This window comes from Periplaneta americana, chromosome 10, assembly GCF_040183065.1.
Source record: "Periplaneta americana isolate PAMFEO1 chromosome 10, P.americana_PAMFEO1_priV1, whole genome shotgun sequence".
NCBI lineage: Eukaryota > Metazoa > Arthropoda > Insecta > Blattodea > Blattidae > Periplaneta > Periplaneta americana.
The window spans coordinates 86,979,097-87,005,024 of NC_091126.1; the positions used below are offsets into that span (position 1 = coordinate 86,979,097).

Sequence of the window (25,928 nt, forward strand, 5' to 3'; positions counted from 1 at the left end):
TCGTTACACATACTTTATTTGTCGCTGTTTTTCTCTTTTAGCACTGGGGCTTCAGGGGTATTAATCAGTCAAATATTAGAATTTTATATTTGCCCAAGATTACGACTGCTTCATTTTAACAACATTGCCAAATTCGTTTGTTAATTCTGTTGCTACCGAGGACATGATAAACATGCTTAACAGGAATATATTTGAATGAGACAGTAATAGTTTTTTATTGGACAATCCTGGAATTTGGCTGGAGACCCACAAGAATCTACGTAAAACCAGTTGGGAATGCTGACACGGAGAACTTAACCCGGGAACATCCGAATAAAAAGCTAACAAACTACCACGAGGCTAACCCATTATTCAATCTATTCTCGTTAACCACATAGCAATGTTCGACCTTTGTAAAGTTTGATAAATCGATAAGCGAACAAGGAGCGGATATACACCTTCTTAAGCGCTGCTTGGTAACAAGGGGCAACTTAACCTAATTCGACTCCCACAAGCGGGAACACTTGTATATGAAAATCGGTAGTCAAGGGGTGTTCTAGATCCAGGTCAATTACTGGGACGGGTGGGGAGGCTGACACGCCGCCCCTCCCCAAGATATAAGCCCCGGACATGGTCGTCCCGCCAGTTGTTATGATTACAAGGTGACTGACTGCCACTAGTGCCCGAGCGAGTGTGCGTGTTCCTGGTGCTAAAGTTGTGGAAGGAAATATGGGTGCACTGCGACTTGTAAGTAGTTCTCAGTAATTCAATGCTTCTAGCGGGTGAACGCATATATCAAAACCTTTATCACAACTGAGATCGCAATACCGGATTATCGATTACAAATCGATAAGTTCCTAGCGCTAGCGGTGCAAGCTCTTGAGATTCAATAGCGTACCTCTATCTTCATTTAGTACATCCACGAATATCTACTTCACACTTTGAAATTTCTATGGTTAATTTTTGTATTTCCATAGAATTCTATTGCTCACAGTAGAGTGAATTCAGCCCAACGAAAAAATGGAACCAGAAGAGTATGACAAAAAATAAACATTGTAGGAACAATTTCACCAACGAATATTATGACGGATTATGTACATGGGTTATAATAATGTACAGTAGATTCGTGTGTGTGATATAGGTGACGGTGGAAATGTGGGAAAATGATTGTGACACAATGACTCCGAAAACTCGAGTACTCCGAGAGAATTTTCCTAATACCAGCTATAATCACCAGAATTACCAGCCTGTACACGCCACGATTTGCACTCTGCAAGTCATTCGCCGACGGTTCTACTACTGGTATTTTAAATAATATAATTATTTTTTTTCAATAATTTATGAAGTGTATTGTTAAATAATACACTCCCATTAACTTACTTGTTATAAACACCATAAATCTATACAGATCCAGATATAGGGGTTTATATTCGTTTAAAAGGAAATGGATACCTAATGCCCAAATAACTATTTACAAAACTTGTGTGAAATTACACGAGTGCAAAAAAAGTCCAAACCACACAAAAGTTACACAGCTGATATTTTACCATAACAGAAAGACACAATTTTAAAATAAATGTATTCTACTCTCACAAAGAAGATTTATCCTGTCCAAAGAGAATAGAATCTCTAGTAGGTTATAGTAGGTCACGGGTTAACTTTTAAGATTAATACTAATATAATTATTTCTATAGTGACAAGCGATATAATACAACAGAGCAGGCCATAAAGTGTGAAGTAAAGTAACTTTATTTTTCGGTGTTTAGAAAGGGCCTATTTTGCGTACACAAACCTGCATAGAAAACCTCTACCTATTGTTCCGCCAGTAGGCAAAATTATTTTCGATATGGTGTTTCTACGGTGAATCCTACTAAACTATTGGACGGATTGTGTTCTTATTCAGTATCAACGAGTCAATTTACCCCGAAATGATGCTAATTAAGTATAATACTTCTAGTAAAAATTAATAGGCATTTATTTTAAATAAAGATAATGATGGCGATGAACACGAAATAGATTCAAACCATTATCTTTTTATTTTGTTTCTTCAGTTAAGGTGAAAAAAATTAATGAATTGAACGATCATGTTCATGTACACAAACATTTCGGAGAAATAGTTTATGCAGAATTATTTCTACTTTTCGCCGCGAATTCTCTTAAAATCCAAATATCTCCCAGACCAGGCCAACTAACTAGGGAGCGCCTCAATATACAAATAGCATCCCCTTTCATTAATAAGAAATTTCTTACGCCTGGCTAAACCAAAGCAAAGATCTATGTATTAATATACATGACTCTTTCAAGTACATATTTCATAATAGGAAAATAGATTAAAAATTATAATATAAATAACGCCAATTTATTTTAAACGTGAGAAACAATAATTAGATGTGTCTATTTAAACCATACAATTTATAAATAAAGTCAAATATTTACGTTTTGGAATTACGAAGAATGTCTTTCATGTGTTATTTAGAAGTTTAAAGTAAATCTTTTATTATTTTAGGTACGTCTTTTGGCTAACTGTTCAAAAAAATAAATTATTATAACTCATATAATTCGCAAAATGATCTAAAGGATTGTAGCTAATAGTACTAAACTTATAAGAAAGTATTATGTCAGCTTCAAGGTACTAATTTTTAATAATAATAAAAATAAGTGGAAACGAGTCCTGATAATTACATGTGCTGGGAGGGAGTCCCGCGCTTTGAGAACTTCCACATAACAAAGAAAACAAAACTGATTCAGGAGTCAAATCATAAGAGTGCAAGAAGAATGATGACCGACGACGAAAATCACGGCACAAATATTGAACGTTTATTACAAATATGTCCTAGGAAATTTGTATGCCTCTGTTGTATGCAGTGAAACTGCATTAACTGCAATGTACATGTACTTCATATTCACAATGTCAAACTTTCAAGTCGACGAAGATGAATGTTCAATGCACCGACCTTCAATATCCCTTCCAGACCGCAATGTGTAATTATCCAATAATTTCACAATGCTGCGAACATTATTGCAACATCCTTACCTGAACCAATTAAAAATACATATTAAGTCACGGCAAATTTTGAGCTCAACATGTGTAATTCCACAGAAGTTGCAACCAACTTGAATCCTGAATTCAGAACAAAACCTGCGGTACGATGTAGAGTAGCAATTAATAAAATATTATTTTAAATTACAGAACATATTGTCAGTGAAAAAACGTTATGGGGATAGTGGGGCAAAGGAGGATACTAGAATGGAAGAGAATACAAACGTGCACGGAGAAAACCTGTCCCATAACCTTAGCCTTAGGGCTGAAGAAGAAGTAAGAGAGGAAAAAAACTATCTATAATAAAGCTTACCTATATCCCGTTCAGAATGAAATGTTGTTAAGCAATAGTGTGACAGTACTGTACAGATTTTTGGTCTTGTTACGTGCGATATGCAACTTATGACTTTGCTTCCTTATACCGTGCAAAAGAACAGCTACTCTTCATTTTGTTGCGAATTTACCTTCCGTACTGCACGATGATCGATATATCATTAAGAGGAATTTATTATACTTATTTGAATCGAAAAACTTTAAAAATCTTTAAATGCAAACAAAGAATTAACATAAATTAAAAAACCGGCATTCAAAATCTACATTATTTCGTATGATTACAAAAAAAAAAAAATAATACCGTTTTCCGGAAAAAGAACGTTGCATATTCGTTCTCGTTTGTTTTTTCTCTCACTTACATGAGATCAATTTTATGGTGTGACCAAAGGATCTCAAATAGGTTAATTATAATTTTAAAAAATTCTTACTTGAAACGAATCTAATACGATCAAAATTGCCAACTTTTCAGATAAAGACTATAAGCTCCCAATTAAAAATAAGTTTTTATCCTGAACTTGAAATGACATACGGCTCATTCGCATTACGACACACAATTTGAGTTCCAGACACACTCGAATATTAAGCAATAATTTTTAATATCACGTCTATCACACACTGACTAATAACGAAAACTTTAATGCTCCTTAATTCAAATATGCTGTATTTCGGAAGTAGTCTTGATACATCTGAAAATAGTACGTACATAGTTCATTTTATGAATAATGCAAAAGATAACTTGAAAGTTTGGCGTTTTCAACATTTTTTTAACATGGGAAACAAATATCGCATATTATGTAAACCTACAACCATTCTTGAGATTGGACGATTTTTTTTCATACTGTATCTTGCAAGCTCAGTTAACCCCATATGTTAGAGGAGCAATCTGTGCTCTTTACTATCGATCCATTCGCAGTGTTTGTGGATCCTATTTTCAGATGTTTTCGCAACTCACTGTCATAAAAAAAGATCTAGAAGGTGAAATTCATACGATGTGTGGTCAGCATGACACCGAGCCTCTGCCGAAGGTAACACCAGAGTCTATAGTCACGAAGCTTGAGTTGTTGAGGGTACTAGGAACAATAGACTGTGCCGGTACTATTTCGCACTGTCTGTGATGAGGCGATAGTAGCGACCCTAGTGGTTAGTAACTATCTATGGATGCATATTCCCTACGTGACTGTATATACTTGACTGTGGTAACAATTTAACGTACGAACTTCCATGCCTTTTTGCGAAATTCAAACCCACGAACGTACCCTTCCGGCAGCATCAACGTGTGTGCGTAATCGCTGCGACTAACACTATGGGCCATTACTAATGTAATACCAACTACAAATTTTACTCAGCAATTTCAAGTATGCATGCTGAGAAAATACAGTACATCGAACCCTATTTTCTGCAAAAATTATGAAGGGACCTATAAGGGTCCTGTCAAACCATTCCTTTCGTCCTGATAAAATCAATTACGTTTTACATTTGCTATACATCATTTTCACTTTTACTGCAAATATTGTTATATTTATTTCGTCACTTCTGCGGTCAATGGGTCTGCATCAGAAAATGAATTATTTTTCTTAACATATGAACCGGTTTAAAGTCGAAGCTAAGTAACGGATTCAGCACATTTTAGAACAATAATGATTCTCGGATAGATCTCAAGTTTGAACCTTTCCTCAAAGTGATGCTCATTAAAAGGATCAATTCATTTATGGGTAATACACTACATTCTCGCTAATCCGGATCTTAATAATCTGGCCTCTAAATTATCCGGCCTCAACCTAGTGTACTTCCTATCACTTCTACTGTAATAGTTCTCTGGGAAATTTGCACAGATGCCATGTGTTATACCGTAATTACTTATACACGTGTACAAGCGCCGCCCACGTGTGGAATGTTCAGTTTCGATTTGAAAGTGCAAGTGCAATAGTTAGCGTAGCTTATAACATTAAATTTAATACATGTTAAGCACTCTCAGTAATCCGGCACTCTCGCTAATTCGGCATCCCTATGTGCAAGGAATGACCGGATTAGCAAGAGTCAACTGTATTTAAACAAACCTAGTGAGATCATTTTGAACGCGATATAGAGAGTCTGGAAAATGTAGTATTTTTTCTTTTTTGTTAAATGCACGTTTCCATACTACAGGGCTAGGCTAGAAATAACACGTCCTTTCGAACACTTGTGCATACATTGATATGTAATGAACAGATTCGGTGCTATAAATGTGACAAAACTGAGTTCGGTCCTGAACAGTAACAATATCTGCATGTTTAATATCGACAATAAATTACGGTTAAAATAATCTGGAAAATTTCTGTGAAATAAATATGTAAATAGTGTGTGTTGTACACCCGAATATCATAATATGTAAGGAAAATTGGTGCCTGAGACTATATAACTAGTGGTCAATGTAGTGATTAGTGGAATGGAGAAATGCCCTAATTTTTGCCTCCATTTCTAATCCTACAAAGTCCCTGCACAAAATATGAGCCCGAAACGAAAATATTTGCTTAGTACTAAACAAAGTAATGTTCAATGCAACAGATGGACAGCTGTAGACTTAGAATTATGTCAGCTGTCACTCGTTTATTATGTATGTTTGTTGTTTTCACATTATATATATATATATATATATATATATATATATATATATATTTCTATTTAGTTAATTTCAAATTATATTGAGTTGGTTGACGGTATTATTGTTAAAAAAAGTGTGCATATCACAGTTATTTAAATACCTTAATGATATAATCTTCTGTATTCATTAGGGAAAATACTCTATAAATTTGCTAAGACATGTGCATTTTCTGCTTAAACAATTCTCTTGATTGTAAGAGGTCGACTTAAAACGTGTTTAGAGGTAAACTAATCATTTTGCTATAGTCTCTTACTAAGATATAAATACCTGAAAGTCTGAATACATTACAGGAATTACATGATGACAGCTTAAAAGTACAGAAGATGTGAATTTTGAATATGCAAGAAGTAGGTTGCCGCAGAATAGTTCCTGACAATACAGTATAGGTATAACAAAAATATTTAGTCCGTTAAGATAATAAGTGAGGTGCGATAAATAGAAACTGACGTAATTCATGCATATCAGTGATCAATAAGCAAAAGGGACATAGGAAATTGCATAAAATTACTAGCAAAAAATTCCCAATCGGCTGCACTCACAAGAGAACAAAATGGGGGAAGCATTAAACTAACTGATGTGAGTGTAATCAAAGAAAGCAAATGAATGGAATGATTATAATATTATAAACTAACATTTCCCTACTACATTGCAATCTTCGACTTTAATAATGAATTTTATTAGACGTTTAACGCGTTCCAGAATTCAGTTCCTTTGTCATGTTGTAGATGGTATAATTTATTACATCACTTTATTATTCAAAAGTTTTGCCTATATGAAACCACGTAACATGCACCCAAGAAGGGAGATGAACTATAGATCTCTGATTTATAAACGAAAGGTATTTTTTATAAACTCAAATTTAATACATTTATCTTCATTTATAAATTATACGGTTTATGTAGATACAAAATTGCATAAAATATAACAAATACATTTTAACCATTTATATTTTTTACTTAAAATATCGGCATTTAAAATAACATGAATGTTGAAATAAAATTGTGGTTTACTTAGACGTCTCCCTTTGAATTCATAGACATTCTTAGTGAGGGCTTCCGGTGGATGATCAGCGAATTAACGTTTTTCGTATTCATAAACCAGTGTTAGCGATATGATATGAATCCTGTACAAGTAACCAGTCGATAGCCGGGGCTAGTTTAGCACGCTCGTAGCGCGGGCTAGCGAAATGTCTATGAATAGCACCCTAAATCTCTACAACTGAGCTTCGATTGGTTTACCCGTAACAAATGTGTTTATAACGGACGATGCTTAGAGAGAGACAGATCTCAGTTGTTCTCGCTATACCTTTCCTCCTGTGTAATCTAGGGCTTTCAAAACTAAAAAAATTCGCGAAAAAGTAGAAATAATTCCGTATACAATAACTCATTTCTCCTAGTCAAGCGCTTCTCCTTCGATACTATTTAAGTGATACATTAAATTCGTCAGTTTCTTAAATATAATCCAAAAAAATATCGAAGAAAATCATCCGATGATTCTTGGAGTACAGAGTCATTTACTTTTTTTTTTTAGAATATCCCTATGTTTTCAGTTTTCACTAATATTATATTTGTTATGTACCGGTACCATTTGCGAAAAAAGTACTGGTACATACTGAATATGAAAAAAAAAAAAAAAAAAAAAAAGATAAATCACTGAACAAAAACAGAATACAGACAGATGGCATGCCCAAATTCACTTTCGTCCTGAAAACATGTATTTTCACGAAAATCTCTAAATTGATTTTTTGCAACACCTCAATACTCTTTCTAAAGAGAAAGTAAGAGCTTAATGATTCAGTACGTAACTAAATGTTTACAGATCAAATTTCAACACCATACCACTTTGCGGCGTTACAGTTAGCAAGGTCGAATATCCTCTATTGCGTACAATTAAACTCCTGATCTCCAAATACACCTCTAAAATAAACACTCAGAATTGCTAATGCGATACAGAAAAGTACTTTTGGTAGGGAAGTACCACGTTGAATTAGTTACTTCTCACTACACTACATAAGGCATATTGACTACTAAAACCTCTCCACTTTCATGACGAACAGATGTATTACAGGTACATCTCTACTGCAATTCATAAAGATCAAGAGTTCGCAACTAAGAACAATGAACAAGTTTCGTATCATGATAAGTGTCCAGTGTTTTGACAGTTGCGCCAGGTGTTTGTCTTTGAAATGTAAGTCAGCTTTGGAACTGCCATACACTTAAAACCATAAATACATCACGTTCGGAAAGTCAGAGCACATTCCAGCTGGCCTTAAATTCCACCACTGTGATCCGCATCAATGATTACTCAACTACACAGAATTCCAGATGACTTAATGGTATTATAAGAAGCTACTATTTTCACAAAGTTTATGTATTCAAGTCTGATTTATCTTAGCAAAAGCTAGACAACAAGTCCGAAATACTCAGCCTTGAAGGGTAGATAGATAATGCAATATTTAAGAAATATTGCTACACATTATACGTATTAAATACGCTCCGATTCCTGCTTCACCACTCAAGAGGAGGATGAACCTCATCAAAGCCACAGCTAACAAAGCACTAATTCAAATGCAGAATTTCCGACCGCTACAATGTCAATTGCAGTGGACCTCAATTTAAATCAGGTTTTCAAGCAGTGGCGATACTGAAAAGTGCCACGTGAAAGGCTGCATATGATGATTAAAATAATAAAAACGTCCGATTCTAAAGTGAGCCACAACAAAATTAATGCACCACATTTAAATTCACTTCCTTTCTAATCTTGCGAATGATATTACATTTTTAGTACGTTATTTTACGACGTTTTATCAACATCTTAGGTTATTTAGCGTCTGGATGAGATGAAGGTGATAATGCCGGTGAAATGAGTCCGGGGTCCAACACCGAAAGTTACGCAGCATTTGCTCATATTGGGTTGAGGGAAAACCCCGGAAATACCTCAACCAGGTAACTTGCCCCGACCGGGAATCGAACCCGGGCCACCTGGTTTCGCGGCTAGACGCGCTAACCGTTACTCCACAGGTGTGGACGATATTACAGTTAATAGTTGATTTCTCTGACTATAATTCGCAAGACATACCTAAATAATTTAGTTCGATGTGCACCCAAATAACATAAACCTTCTTTCTCTGCATTGCACTTAAATAAGTATTCCCTACAACCTAAAAATTAGGAAATTTCACTTGTATACTGTTTCAGTAGACATACGGTATGTAGGCTAATTAATTTTTATAAATTTACATAAAATAAATACATAGGTATGATAATAATTTCAAATTATTTTTATATTTCAGAATATCAGCATTTAAATGTTACATGAATGTTAAAACAGAAGGCATGAAAAATGCTTGACGAGTCAGCTTTATCCTGTTCTCAAACATTCCTATGCCCTATGCAAATCTGGCTTTCAGATAGAAGCTCCTTGTGAAGCAGGCGTATTCATTCCTATGCCTGTGTTGCTGTAGCCTCCAACAAAGAAGACTTGGACTTAATTTGTAACGAAAAGTATAATTTTATATGTAACAATTTCTCTTATCCTATTTTTTCTGTGGACAATTGTTAACATTTTCATTTACCAGTTTTTCTCCGTAATAAAAAAAAACGAAGAAAAATATAGCTTAAGTTTAGTTAAGACTGCAAACTCTTCACGAAAAAATGCGGCGAGTAACATACAGCAATATTGCGCTTCTCCAGCGCACACTCGTAAGTGAAATTAATTACCACGCAGATGACACATCCGGAGAACAAAGGGTTGTGCCGCAGGCGAAAAAAGTGTAAGTGAAACTTTTGTTGAGTTTACAGTTAAGAAGGACTCGGCGTCTTCTTTAAGCTTTTCCAAAATTGACCACGCCGGTTGAATGTTATTAAGCAATTTCCATGACTCACCTACGAAATGACATTGAAATGCAATTCTGACAATGTCTGGAGAATATTGCACGGAATTAGTTTGTCCCCTCTCCCGCATATGCCACTGGAAGAAAGCTGGGTCACCGCCTTCGCCGAGAAGTGTGGGAGTACCTGTTTAGAGCAACCGCCTCAAAACCACCAGATTACACTGAAAGTGAGCCGCTTGCAAACGGAAGCTTCTCTGTGCTACCGTTCCATTTCTGATCATGTGTTTGCCATCTTTCCCATTTTCACCCTTGACATAATCGCTTGGCTGTTAACTACTTTGCACATCCAGCCAGATTTTACTCGTTCAAAAATGTCCCGCTCCTTTATAACCCGGACGTCCGTACTGTTCTCACACTAGACAACCGTAGGATCCTACCCTAACTGAATAATGACATACTTGAAAATCACAAAATACATTTAGTTCGATCAATTTAAATGTTAGCCTTGCCATTTCCACTTCTCCAATCGACTGCGTTTCGGTCATAAATTAGTGCCTTATTGTATTTCCACGACAATTCTTCTCACTTGTAGATTAACATTACAATGCACGCAGATTTTGCAAGATGATTCATAAAGCAACACATGTAAGCACTCAATGCAGGCTCATTTTAAGAAAGATCTGTTGGCAGTGGTGTATCGAAGATAAGGGGGGCATGGTAGATTTTGGAGAGTTCCTTTACTTCTCACAACGAAAATTTGGTTTTTACAGCAGAACTTTCACTTCAGTTGCCACTTTGTATACTGAACTCCTTGAAATGAGAATAGAAATCATCGTATTTTGGTAGAGTGGACATGTGCCATACTGCCTCCAATGAAATACATACATACATACATACATACATATATACATACATACATCTCATTACATACATATTAAAGTTATTTTATATGAGTAAATTTTAATGTGATATGAAATATCCAGATTTACTTTCTCCCCAGGAAATATCGTTCTTATTTTTCTCAAAGAATTCATCATTCTTACCCGGATATGACGTGGTGGGTGGACGAAACAGAAAAAGTCTAATTCACATTTCACATTATACTTCGTGCTGCTGCACTAGTCAGATATGTGCTTCTTTGTCGCCGTAATTTTATTGCTATGGGCAGAATAAAAGTGATCATGCCGCACTCTGATGCTCAGCTGTTTCTGGATTCTTTCTTCTCTTCTACAATATTAATGTTCCTGATGCAATTATTTATGTTAAACAATGAAACTGATTAGATTAAGCCCGTTGTTTATACTGATATCATGTTGGCGGTATTCACAGTGTAATTGGCCAATTTATTTTCTTACTGCAGGCACTCGTTCAGAGCTTATATAAGCTTCTATTGCAGTTTTTAGAAGAGTAAAAATCGTGTTCCGATGTTTATTTATTTCAGATATTTAACGATGTAACTAGGCCTTATGTAACTAATGAAATGTTATCTAACGTGGGTGAAATTTTTGACAGCCAGATAAGTCACATGATTCACAATGAGATTAAAATTCATCTTACATTTAGAGAAAACCTCGGAAAAATCTAATGAAGTGATTGGCTGAAGCGGGATTCAAAACCATCTCCCCAGCGCAGCCTTGCAGCAGAGTCCAGCTCGTTACCCTTGAGCTACGCTGGTGTGGTGACAGTTACGACAGTGCTAAAGAATCCGGTACTATATTAAAACGTGGACTATGATCCAGATAATAAACATATTTAAGCATCATATATTATTACACGTACACTAACACCGACATGGCGTAAATAGCATGTTGTATTCTCGTTTCATCCAGAGCCTGTTATTGCAGATCGAACAATTCTCCCAGTTACAGTATTCACGTATTCAAACAGTGAAAGTTGTTTTGTTGGTAACAATTCGAAGACACAGGAAAGAGTTATATTATAAAACGTGAGATGAGTTAACGTGAAAGGAGTTATCCTCCTCTCCATCTGCTCAAAGACCCATTAACTACTTTCCTTTTGACATATATTTCAGCAGGCGGAAGATCCGTCTACCTCCACACTTGACATTTCAAATAAATCCATTTCCTTCAATAAGAATTTCGGTAAGCAGGAAATGTTACAATTTCAATGGATCATTCAGGTTGTTTTCTACCCCGAAATACGGCAAAACCATAAGAAAATGAGTAAGAATAGCTGGTCTCGAATACTAAATTACAAGGCTCATGAAATAAGCTATGAAGTATAGGATTCCACGTTAAGAAAAAAAGAGACCGGTTTTTCAGTTCATAAAATACTCTTCACAAAAATTACACGCGAATGTAGAGCTATGAATAAAATGATAATTCCTATTGGGTGAAATTTTCAGTTCGAAATCCTACGTTACGAGTATTTGTTGCATTAATAATTCTGAGAAATTACTCTTTTAGAATGGTAGTTGTGTGGTTTATAGCTACTTACATTGTCCTGTGGTATCAGCCATAACTTTTTTTACCTAACTTCTTAATGATTAGGGTATCACTTTGACGTTGACGTTTCATAATTTTATTTGTACTTTTGCATTCATATAAATCAATTTCGTCTAACCCTAAATACTTCATGATGAAGGTACAATGATATACATTTTATATACATTCATTTCCGTGACATTATATATAGAACTACATATTTTGCCTATTACAGAAATTTAAAGACTTAATACATGTACATACATAAACACATAAGCTACGGATGTTACAAACATTCGAAGAATAGGATAAAAATAAAACACAGAACATGTTGCGTTTGTGCAAAATTTTTCCAAGCGCCAAAAGAGGATATGGAAAGCGAAGTTAACGATGTTATTGCCTGTGGAGGAAATGTTGGTAAGCTGCATCGTTTCAGTGGTAAAATAAGCGGGAAATTATTTTTAACAACCAGAATTAAAATTACTTTTCACTCACGACAAAAAGAAATAGATTTCTACCTTGATATCGGAAATTAAACATTTATGTAATCATTTTACAACTTTGTAAGTTACAGTATGTTTGCAAATTCAGAGTCAATAAATTATCTTACCTAATCGTGAAGATTGAATGGAAAGTCCTGATTGGATTTTTATTTGCTTTCCGATTTTTAAAGACTCCTAGCCTTAAGCATGGCATATTTCGTGAAAATAAATGTCACATAGCTATAACAGTCGTATGAAATGTGCAACTGCAGTTATGAACATTCTCAATTCTGTATATTCAGAGAACTTTTCTTATATACCGTATTTATGCACAATATATATTTCACAATGTGATACTACATAAAAATTCGGGCTCTAGTGATCGGCCACCGTGAGATATGGATCCAATTAATTAAAATTGCCTCACTAAGGTTTATCATTACACATTTTTTATATTTACACATTAAATGCTATAAATACTATAAAACGTCAATGTTACCTCGACATTTATTTCAAGAAATGTTTTTTTTTCTTGTTTCGCAAAGTACCCAGACATTTGATGAACCAACGAAAGGGATAGTCATCCTTGTCGTCACGACATTCAAACACGCAACTTGCAGCCCGGAGTTATTTCCTCAAATCTAGACATACGGAAAGTTTGCAATCATATGTTCTGTTGAGGTTAAAACTACGAGTCGTCAGTCTGACACAACATAATGAAATTGGGGTGGCGAGTTCTGCAGTATTGGTCAATGATACCGAGAGGGCGTGTCCGATGGCTACTTGGGCAGGGTGTGGTATACAGACCAGAATCACAAACCGGACTCTATCGAGACAGTTTTTTGCTGTCCTTGACCAAACAGGCATTTTACCTGTTGGAACCCGTTAATGTGTGTGCAAGGTCGCTCCTCACGGTCTGGCTTTTTTGTCGCGACATTTATTGAAGCACTAATTGGTTATTTTATTTTTACTTGCACGGATAAATGGTAAGGTTGAACGATGCTGCAATAGACTGCTCTGTTGCTATAGGCCTAACAGATGCCATTACGACTCCAAGAAAAATAAGATACAAATTAAATGCAGCCTGTCAAAACACCGACACAAAAAAACATAAGATCTCATACTTACTCTGCTACTTAATTCATTATAATTGGAGCAAAAGAAAGAACTACACAATTGCAATATTCCGCTGCATGTTGACGAGTCATACTAGGTTTCGAAACTTGGCATGCACAAGATATGAAAGAGCAGAGAGATCCAGGTTAGCAAAGTAGAGAGGATAAGGGGAGGTGGTAAATTGGGAAGAAATTTCCAAGCTATTCTGATGCGCGTTATGTGCCCGCAAGACATCCCAATAGTTAATGTTTCGCGTACTTAACATTATCTTTGTGTATATTACAAATGAGTGTCAGAAGCAAAGGGGTATAAGTGCACTTAAGTTATTTGTGACAAAATGTGGTTGAAAGTACTCAAGATTTCGTAAATTCCATGAAATTTTTTATTTCAATTTTAGTATGTGATGTGGTTAAAGAAACTTTGGGGAGGCCAAGACGTAGATGGAAGGATAATATGAAAATAGATTTGAGAGAGATGAAATATGACTGTAGAGACTGGATTAATCTTGCTCAGGATAGGGACCGATGACGGGCTTGTGCGAGGGCGGCAATGAACCTCCGCGTTCCTTTAAAAGCCGTAAGTAAGATGTGGTTAGTAAGATGTTTACCACTAAAATGTTGACTGTTTTAGCTTGCCCTGGATGCATTTAACTCATGTTTTTTGAAATGTCACTTGTACCCCTTTGCTTCTGACCCCCTCAAATGTGTATTACAACATTTATCCTATCAAGTCGCATCTAATTATTCTAGAATTTGACAATGCGTATTTACACAAAATGGGGAAACCACCCATATGTAAATGTGTAATATGAATAGATGATAAAAACAGATCTATTTTATCAACAGTAATCTCACTAGACGTTTTGATTTATCTAGAGAAAATCAAAACTCGAGTGGGATTAAATTGACTATTACACGATTAGAAGAAAGTATATAAAGATTAGAAGTAACGAAGTACTCCAATACAATAAAATATTAATTGACTTACGAAAATACAACTGTCTTCAAATGTATTATTGTACCATCTCAACATTACAAATATTACGCTAGATGCATGCTAGATGGCAGTAGTGAGCAATGCCTTCTCGTCGAGAAGTTCTCGATCTATTATACACGATGGCAATGTTACTAGTCAAGAGGGCTTTGTTGATTCAGTTTCATTTTTATTAAAATGCAACATTCCACTTCAATTATCCGAATCCCAGTAATCAACTTCACTTGACAGATGATTTTCAATAAATCTTAATATTAAACAATCTCTGATACGTGACTATCCATAATATCATATAGCAGAAGCTATAACATAACCTAACTAATATACACAAGTGTTAGAAAAGTTTTAATTAACGACGATGACATAAAAAATAAACATGAATAATTTTAAAAGGAATAATTATTGAATGTACAATTTTCAAATTTGAATGTGGTTGGTGGTTCAATTGATGTTATATTGGACGTGTGCGTAATAGAAGTGGAACTCGTTGATTTAGGCCTACATGGTGTATTCAACTTATTCAGGATTTCCGAATGGTGCTCTTCATTTATTTGTAAATCGGATTTCAGAAGATGCATAGGTATGATCACTTGATCAGTGATTTTTATTAATTCTTGTTCTTGAATGCCAATGCGAGTCATATTTGAAACTGCTGTGCATCGACTGGAGTGGTTTGTAATTTTATATATATATATATATATATATATATATATATATATATATATATATATATTTTACGTCCAGACCAGCGCAGTTTCAAATGTTGGCAAACAAAGAAACAAATGCTAGGGACGCGATAAAATTAAACAAATGCTAGGGACGCGATAAAATTGTGCGATAAGCAACCATGATTGGTTGAAATACGTCCTTTCGTACCGTTTTATTGGTCAAAAATGGTAGACGTAGTAAGAGTGTAATAGTCACCGAAAACACAATTCACATATTGGTATTTTGTCGAATAAGAGAACAGAATATCCACCAACATCTCATTCACTTTCAAATAAGCGCTTTCAATTTTAATTTAGTCTGTGTTTAATGACAATATATATTAATATCCTTTTCCTTTCTTTCTAGCTCTTTCCTTCTCTTTCTTTCTTTCCCCTTCCTTATTCTGTGTAACTCATTTCTTACCGACTTAGAGTTCAATGATCCCAATGCGATACAGGAGAGGGTATAAAACTATAAACTGGACAGACGCACATTGCGGGCTTACCTGACAGTGTGATCAGCACGGCGCATGGCCACCACCGAGACAATACAGGATAGAACGTGACAAGAAACAAGCATCCACTTCCCATGCCGGAAATCGAATCACGGTCAGTTTGGTTGGGAAGCAAACACGCTATCCACATAGTCACAATGGCGGACATTGATTATTATTATTATGTACATATTAATTATTAATATAACCTTTGATAACATGAATAATACCCATTTTCAAGCCTTCATGCAAAAATAAGACTTCCTACCGACATAAAACTGTGACGAGCATCTTTACAAAAATGTAACAAAAATACAAAGTTAACATCAGACAGCATGTAGAAAACAAGATCCGGTTTTTTTATAGACGAATCAACTAATATTGCCGGCAGATATGTGGTAAATATTAATTATTGTAGATATTCTCTTGTCTGACAATGCTGGAAAGAAATAATGTACACAGACAATGAAATATGTAGGCCTATTAGACAATCATTCTATATTATTTTATTAAGACCATGGCTCTTTATGCTCGCCGGCAGTAAGAAGAAGAATGTATTATGTATGCAGATGCACCACCCGCAGTACAATCAGCCAAAGTAATTAAGTTAATTATTCCAGAATGATTCATTTAACCTGTCTTGCCCATGGATGACGCAGGGTGGTTGAGATTAATTTATGCAGTTTCACATCAAATTAAAAATATCATAAATGACCTCTTCAAAACAGCTGAAATTTAAGGAAATGTCATCCCGCATCTCTCTACCTCCAGAGCCCGTACTCGATTGGGAACATGCTCTGACGCAGCGTTTGATAGTGCTAGATGTTACAATTATTAAGGTAATTAAGATCTTTAGTGTCCACCGCTATGGAGTAATGGTTAGCACGTCTGACCGTGAAACGATCGGGCCCCGGATTCAAATCCTGGTTGAGACAAGTTACCTGGTTGCAGTTTCTTCCGGGATTTTCCCTCAACCAAATGAAGCAGAATTGCTGAGCTAGTTTCGGCGTTGGACTTCGGACTCATTTCGCCATCATTAATTCACTTTTCATCCATATAATAGCTCGGGTTATGTTAACGGTGCGACGTGTACTTGTACAAGAGTGCGACCATTCATCAACCCAATCATTTGCAGAATAGGAGTGGTAAACACAGTATGCCTCAGGCTGCCGTGCAAGCCTTCGGGTCCCTTCTCCGTACAAGAAAAGAACCTTGCTAATAACTGTTACTCAATCATAATTTTACAATCTCTAGATTTCAAACCATTATTTACAGTTTGGATTTCGTTTAAAAATATAATTTTGAAGGCAGTATCGAAGGCAATTGAACTATTAGAATCATCACATCTAGAGATGTCTCAACCCCCAAATTAGTTTGTGAAAGGACATAATTAAGCGCCAACTACACCGATCGTGTAACGTCCAAAGCAGAAGTAAAATTCAGTTCCGAGTAAAAATTTTGTTTATTTAATATTTTGTGATATAATGGATATAGTAATAGATAACCAGTCAGCCGAGACAACTGTTGTCTCTCACACTGTACTGATGTAATTTATTTTCGTTTTGATACATATTATGTGATGTTGAACTCCCCGTTTCACAACATTAATTTTGTTTAAATGATAACAGAAGGCACTGAGAATACACAGTAAGTTATTAGTTCATTTTAATATAGTATGTCTATAAAATATTGCCACAAAATTGCACAGAAGAAAATTTACAATCATAAAATACTGTATGCTTTAACATTTTTTATTTGATACAACATAATAATCACAAAAGTTGAGGGTTGTGCTATACAGTTCCACGTGTGCAACATTTGTTCTTACTCGGACAACATCCAAACGATATCCGATTTCATTCCATGTGTGCACCAAAGTATCTCGTGTAATTCTACCCGTACTTAAGGCATATGTGATTCCGTGACGCTAATCCTAGAAATCTCTAACGGGCTGTCTGTAAACCACATAAAAGCTAAGAATGTTTGTTTTGACATGGTCTTTACTGTTGAATCTCAATTCATAAAATGGTGGATTTACAATAAAAAAAGTCGTAGTCAAGTTCAACGAAACTTCAGAAATGTGCACAAGAAAAAGTGCACCTTCCAGATGCGATAATACTGTGCTATGAACGGTTTTTAGGAACTGGCACTGTAGGAATAACGTTACGGCCAGGAAGACCATGAAGATATCTGCATTCATAGATGAAGTTAAATGATACGGAAAGCATTCTATCATAGTCTTACAAAGTCAATTTACAGAGCATTACGGAAACTGCAGATTTGAAGGCCCATCTTTTACAAAGTGCTCCACAATCGTCTCAAAAATGTATACAACCATGGTGCTAAATCCATTGCGCTACAGCCCATGAAGGGCCAAGACCGAACAGCCGGCTGCTGGCCTCACGTCCACATGCCGAAGCAGAAGTGGACGTTCATCCAACCAGAATAGAGGTATCGTGTGGTTAGCACGATGATCCCCCCAGCCGTTACAGCTGGTTTGCGAAACCGGATTTTCGCTATCTATCGTAGCTCCCCAAGTGCATCATGATGCTGGGTGGGCACCGGTCCCATACACTGGACGAAATTTCATGAGAAAATTGCTTCCCTCACGAGGACTGGCACCACCGTGCATTCCGTAACGCGAGTCCTAGGCAGGATGCCTTAGACCACGACACCACGGCGCGGAACAAAATGTATACAAGTTGAAAATTGTGCAGGTATTGCTGTACACTGACAAACCGAAGAGAAGAGATTTTGCTATGATTATGTTGGAGAGATCAGATCAAGAAAACAGATTCTTGCAAAGCCATGTTTTCATATTAATTAACCTTTCACGTACATTGAAGTGTTAATCGCTGTGAGTGCGGATATAAGGCTCTGAACCACCTAATGTACTAAGAGAATAAGAGAGGAAAAGTCCAAAATTGAGTGTGGGTTGCGGTCTGAGGTATGATCGCATTATAAAGAATACAGAATATTCAGTGACCTCAACTATGTACTATGCACATTGGACATATTAAAACAATAATTCGTCGTTCCTCAACTTCAGATTTCAAAACCACCAAAACGGGGCGCCTCCACATTATATTCTTATTATTACACGAGCTAGCTAACCTGAATGATGTATACATAGGTTGGAATGATCCATTCACCTGGCCACTAAGATCATCAGTTTGATCCCCTTGGACTTTTTTGGGTGACTACGTAATAGATGTGATTTACAGAAGGCCTATTAAAGATATCCAAGAATTGTGTCACAGAATCACAGATGTCTTAACTATGATTACTCAATCGCGTATCGATTGATACTGTTCGAGAAACAAGTGGCGCACGTACTGTATGTGAAGTAAATAACAAAACTCCCATTTGGCCATTTATTGTGATATTATGCCAAACAAAAATACTGAATAGTTGTAAAGTTGTATTTCAGTTTAATTTTGTGAAGATATTTTATAGACACGCCCTACTTTTAAAATAAATAATAAAGAAAGAAAGAACGAAACTTAATTTCCACCACGAACATATGACCGAATTTACATGCGTAAAGGGGAAGCAGAGCGCTGTCAATCGGGTGACTTCCACCAGTTGCAGAAGCGATAAGAAACAAGGAAAAGTGAGGAATATAGCCTCTGCAGCAAACTATCATTCTAATGACAAAGTAATAGTCTGTCGCCGGTCAGGTAGTGATAAAATTTGTGGTGGACAAAGCAGGCGTTACAGAGGATTCTTAACGGGGTATGCCTCTGGGGAGCTTATCAGGCTACCTACATATGTGTGGGTGAGACCTCTCTCTCTCTCTATAAGGAGCTGAGGCAGAATGGCTCACCTATCAGTGTCGGATTCACGAATGCCACCCAGATCACCTGTCGGACTTGGACAATCATCGCGTAAATAGGACACACAATGGGCTAAAGCATGCGTAAGTGTAAGGACACGTCCCAGGTCCAACCCTCGAAAATCCAAGCCAAGCAATATGGTCTGACAATTAGTAGAAACACAGCAAGTCTACTAACGTCCATTAAAAAAAGTGGCGTGGAAAGGTCCATACAGGTCAGTCTGAAGGCAATGTTATATGCCAAGATCAGAAAATGTATCACCGCACTGTGACTATCACTAGAATTACTGGGTCAGCTCTACTGATAATACGACTGTCCACAATGTCATCTATTAGTTTGTCAGTACCCAATTTCAGTTTTACATGATCACATTTTTTTCAGCTACAGCAATACTGCCTTTTTAAATGAGATGCGCTTTGCGATATATCAGCGAATCAAATTCACTGAATTCAATTTTTAGTGCTACTTTTAAGTTTCTTTCTTTTTGTGTTGGTTGTTTAACGACGCTGTATCAAACACTAGGTTATTTAGTGTCGATGGGATTGGTGATATCGAGATGGTATTTGGCGAGATGAGGCAGAGTATTCGTCATAGATTACCTGACATTCGCCTTAAGTTTGGAGAAAAACCTCGGAAAAAACCCAACCAGGTAATTAGCTAAAGCGGGAATCGAATCTGCGCCTGAGAGCAACTCCGGATCGACAGGCAAGCGTCTTAGCCGACCGAAATATGCCGGTGGCCCGTTCCTATCTTCCTTGGTAAATCGTGGATTCAGACTTTCCAGTAGCAATAGTGGCATGTACTGTAGAATGGCCAATGGAATACTGTAATATCCCGGTTGACATTACTTTCTTAAAAAAATGTCAATACATTTCGGATTTCACGGCCCTCGCTATGGATAGTAGTCTACGTCTAAAAACTGGTTCACAATAAACCGGGAACGGAAACGACGAGATTGAGAACTGAAATATTGTTAAAATAAATGTATTTAAATGTGAGCATTCACAATTAACTACTGTGAATGCTCACATTTAAATAGGCCTACATTTAATTTAACAATATTTCCGTTCTCGATCTCGTCGTTTCCGTTCCCGGTTTATTGTGAACCAGCTTTAATTGTTTGACATGTTCAATTTTGAAGCACACCAACACGCAGAAATCACACAAGGAAGATACCTGTACAAACTACACAATTGCCTACCTCTAGCGTTTAGCGGGTCTAGCAGGTGCAAGAAATAAACCGTCCGATTTTTTATTTCACCCACGCACATCGTTCACTGCAGTGCTTAGTTGGCATTTTCCTGAATGATTTTTAACGTGGTAGCACTTACGGCACAGTAGACATAATGGTGTCGGGTTCTGTTTTGAAACCTACTGGTAACATTCTTCTGTTAGGACTACATCAAAGTAGCCCAATTTTGAAGTACAGAAATGTAGGGATATCCATCCTCTCTCTCAATATAACATTATTATTATATTCTTTCTGCAATACTCCTACTACAATATCACTAATGCTATTAGTACTGACATTTATTTTGACTGCTGAGAAAGATCAATTTAGTCTCCACGTGAAAATGTATCATTTTCATTGGGAATGTTCTAGATTTTATACTCCCAAGAATACACATTGAGATTTTGATAGTCTGAAATAATTACCTTTACATTACAACACGAGATTTCATTTGAATTTCCTGTAATGTTTCTCGGTAATTTTTCTGAACGTGAATAATTTAAAAATGGATCAGTGCAAAAACTTGACATCATTACTTACTTATTAATCTTCATCAACTATTGAGGTCAACTCTTCCATCAAGGAGTCTATTTCGTTTCTGTCAAGCAATCATGATTTATCGATGTTGTAATAAAGAGTTGTAAATAATTAATTTAATTCAATTACTGACACAATTAACAAGAACTCAGATATAAATCTCACTGCTTCCTCATCCTGTTGAAAGTCATGTGTGTCCAAAAGGTAAAGTCATACTAATCATCGACAATGGAGACCCAAAGGGTAGCAGGAGTTTGAGGCTAAAAAGTGCACAGGTAATCGGCATTACTGAGAGTAGGGTTGTTATTTTAACGATGCTCTATAAACAGCGTCAATGGAATTGATGATAAAGCATGGTAGTATTTTGGCAAGATGGATTCAAGAATTCACAATAAGGATTACCTGACATTAGCCCTACATTTCGGAGAATACTTAAAAAAAAACGGATGATCAGCCCAAGCGGGATTCCAATGCATGCCCGAACAAGTGTCTCTCGCTGCTCCGAGACTACGCCACGTCAATATTATTATTATTATTATTATTATTATTATTATTATTATTATTAATGCATGACTTAATTGAAGGGTTCAGAACCATAGTGGGCCAAGCGCCATTTACTAAAACCGTAGGAAACAAGGGTTAAATTGAAGTTATTACCATAATTCAATGGAAAATTATAGCAAGTAATATAAAGTATACACATTAAAACTAAATGATATGTCAATCTTCATTAAACTATGGTATTCACTTAACTTTAACCCTTGCTTTCTTCGTTTTAATAAATGGCGCTTGGCCCACTATGGCTCTGAACCCTTCAATTTGGTTCATATAAGATTATAAATTAAATAGATCTTGCACTCTTTTAAATAATGAATGTCTTCTCCAAAATTTGTTTCTCTTTTTTTTTTTTTAAGAAACAAACTACTTCATTTTCGAAACTCATGTCTTCCTTTGAGAGATGAACTACTCATTCGGGAACTCAAACCTCTCATTCGGAATTTCAAACATTTTAAAACTTAAGTCATATTCAGCACAGAGAAAATATCAAACATAACTATTCGTGTATTTCTATATGCCAAAGATGTGAGTTCAAATCTTGGATAGTGAAACATATTCGGGCAAGTTTTCTCAAGATAATACAGTTTCACTTGCCGCAATTTAACTTTTCTCTATCACTATTATGGGAAGTTATTGACTTAGTTTGCACATGAAATAACAATGTCGGTCCATATTGCTTTTCTTTTTTAAGGAACGACCAGACATTCGGTAGGGGAGTGGTTTTTTCATCTATTACTATGAGTGATCACTAATAATGTGACTTGCATTCTTATCAGGGTATTTTAGAGCTATCTTAATTGGGATGAAGAAAGAATCTCTCTCTCCTCTCTCTCTCTCTCTCTCTCTCTCTCTCTCTCTCTCTCTCTCTCTCTCTCTCCTTTCACAAATGCATTTCATTAAGTGCGTATTTGAAGTGCTTACAGAGGTGAAATTATAACAAACTATTTAACTGTACACTATCGCTAAATTTCGTTATTTCCACCAACAAATTAAATGAAATTACCTTAACATATTACATTATAAAATAAAGGTACCAATTAGAGAAGTGGTCACAGATTTAAAAATGTGACTGCAAATGTTACAGATTTTCAAACTGTCAGAAGAAATTTTTTGTGCTACTGTATTGTAAGAGATCTTAAAAAATAAGAAACTATTGGCTCGCATTACAGGTATTTGGATGCCACTAAAACTCATTCACAATAGGCAATATTTAACGGTATTAAGATTATCCTGTCAAGTTTACGCTATCAAAATCAGAACCTAATTTTAAAATGTTCAGTAATAAGATATTGCATTTAGCATATAAAGTACACTGGCCAAAGAACATAACATTTTCTCGATATTACTGAAATAAAATACTATATGTTCTGTAACACATCATCAACAACGCATATCACTAGCAAAGATGGATTTTCTCTGTAACGTCTACTACACTTGCTATTTGCAGTATATTGAAGTCGCAATGGAAGTACAATTACTCTAAAAGAACTTCCATTTAGAATTTTAGAGCAATATTTCCTCTAATAAACCAAGCTTTATTATATGACATACTGCATTGCACATAATAAAATAAACTGAATTTGAAAATAAGATGACTGTCACCTAACTTTATCTTGACTTGTTGACAGGTGGTGCTGAGTGCAACTCTTTTGGTGCCAACATGGGCGATATATCCTGGCTACTTCGGTTTCCCTTCAGCAGCAGGTCCATTTTATCCTGCTGTTATCCCACAACAGTATCAACCACAACCACTCTTTTCATACAGCATCTACACAGCACCATCATCTGCTGCAGTTGCTTCTCCAGCACCAATGGCAAAATCAATCTACACTGCACCTGATGACACATTCCGTGGCTACTCCTTCCAAACCGAATATGAGGGTGGAGGAAAAAGTGAAGTGGTTTTTGTGACAGGTCCACAAGCCAATCAAGTTTTACAGAAATCAGTAGAACTCATTCGCACGATTGCAGCTCCTGAACCTGGAGAAATTACAGGTCGTTCATTAATTATTAATACCACAAACATATCCACAACTCCAGCACCAATATCCACAGAGTCCTCACCAGGAAGTCCTGTAGCCTCCTTCTATCGTGTCCAACTCTACCCTGCACAAACATCTCCAATATTTGGAGCTCCTGCTCCCTTACAGAATCTCATTTCATCTTTTGCCTACAGTATCACTAATGATATTGCTGCCACTGCTACTTCTACTGCTGAGAATGCTGGGGAAGCACAAGAAAGCATGATACAAGGGACGACAGTAACATCACCAGCACCCGCAGAAACTCCCAAAACTACAAGTCCTCCACAAACCACAACTCAACCACCTACTGAGGAAACTTCGACAACTTCGACGGCAACAACCACAACCACTATTGCTACTCCTACATCAACATCAGCGCCATCTCAGATCAATCAAACTCCAGCTGAAGAGACAAATGAAGTATCCGATTCAAGTACAACAACTGCTGCATCTGATGAGATAATGGAAACAACAAGCACTTAACCCAACTATGCCTAATGTCAAATGTCACAGTTATATGACTGACACTCAAAAAAATATATTAGGTTTCTCAGATGATACCTCCTCGAAATTTCATATTTCTCAGTAAGAATATTTAAATGCTATTCCAGGATATTTCAATACAAGTATCAATCAAAACCATGTCATATTCTAAAATGATTCCATAATTCAATATCAAAATTAACACTATAAATTACAAAGATTTCTGAGACAATTTTACAACCTATATCAGGTTAACAAAGTTTTAGAAATGTTCCTATGATGAGATGTAAACAGCACTAATCCTGAACACGACCTAGAAACAACACTACAGCACTGACTTTATAGCTACTATTGGCTCTGTGGTCCTTGTTTCTTGATCAAGATCTCGAATATTTAGAGAGTACTTAATTCAACAAAAAAACTTACAATGTAAGCAATTACCATTTAGTTCCTGTTAACTAGAGAGATGAAAAATGAAATACTTAAAAAGTAAAATTAGAAATATTTATTTAATGAACACTGAACTACTATGGTACTAAGTTTGTTAAAATTCAACTTTGAACAGTGTACTAATTTCGTCACATTTGAAGATTATAAATAAATTTCAAATTGTATCTATTTTAATATATATATATATATATTTTTTTTGCTTTTTTATTGTTCTTCTTCTACAGAAAAGCGAACAAATTTCGTTAAATTTTTCATCTTATTTCTGTATATGCAGAGTGAATATAATTTTACTGTACTGGAATGTAATTGACGAAGACAATATGAGATGCTGTCTTGAATTTGAAGGCGATACTGACCAAAAAATTCGATATGCAGCCTTTCGATTGTCTTGCAAGTTCCAGAGTTATGGGTTTGGTATAGCTGTAAGTCTAGCATGAATTTTGTGTTTTAATATTAGGTATGAACGAATTATAAAAGTAAATGTAACAATAAAATATAACTCAATCTTAAATGCTGTCTTTTAAACAATCTAATGCTAACGTATTTAGACATATGTTCACTCGTACTTCCTACACTCACTCATTTCTGGAAAAATATTTACCGTATTTTCTCGAATACCCCGCACATTTCCCCCTCCCCCACGAAATTACATGTGAAAAATATGGACGTGTGGCTTATCCGAAATGAAGTTGACAACATTGCCTGATTTTTCTCCCGTGCAAATACTAAGGTTGTAAAGCATGCCATT

The 25,928-nt window shown here is 35.9% G+C and overlaps 2 protein-coding genes across 3 annotated transcripts in view; one reads left to right on the plus strand and one right to left on the minus strand.

Annotated features, from left to right (window-relative positions):
• LOC138707863 (coatomer subunit alpha-like) overlaps positions 1-25,928 on the minus strand; it is a 249,760-nt gene that overhangs the window by 196,327 nt on the left and 27,505 nt on the right. The gene's annotated exons all lie outside the window — the stretch shown is intronic.
• LOC138707861 (uncharacterized) lies at positions 585-25,691 on the plus strand. The gene is made up of 2 exons (XM_069837849.1): positions 585-726; positions 23,852-25,691. The coding sequence occupies exons 1-2, from the start codon at positions 709-711 to the stop codon at positions 24,728-24,730; spliced, it is 897 nt and encodes a 298-aa protein (XP_069693950.1). The 5' UTR covers positions 585-708; the 3' UTR covers positions 24,731-25,691.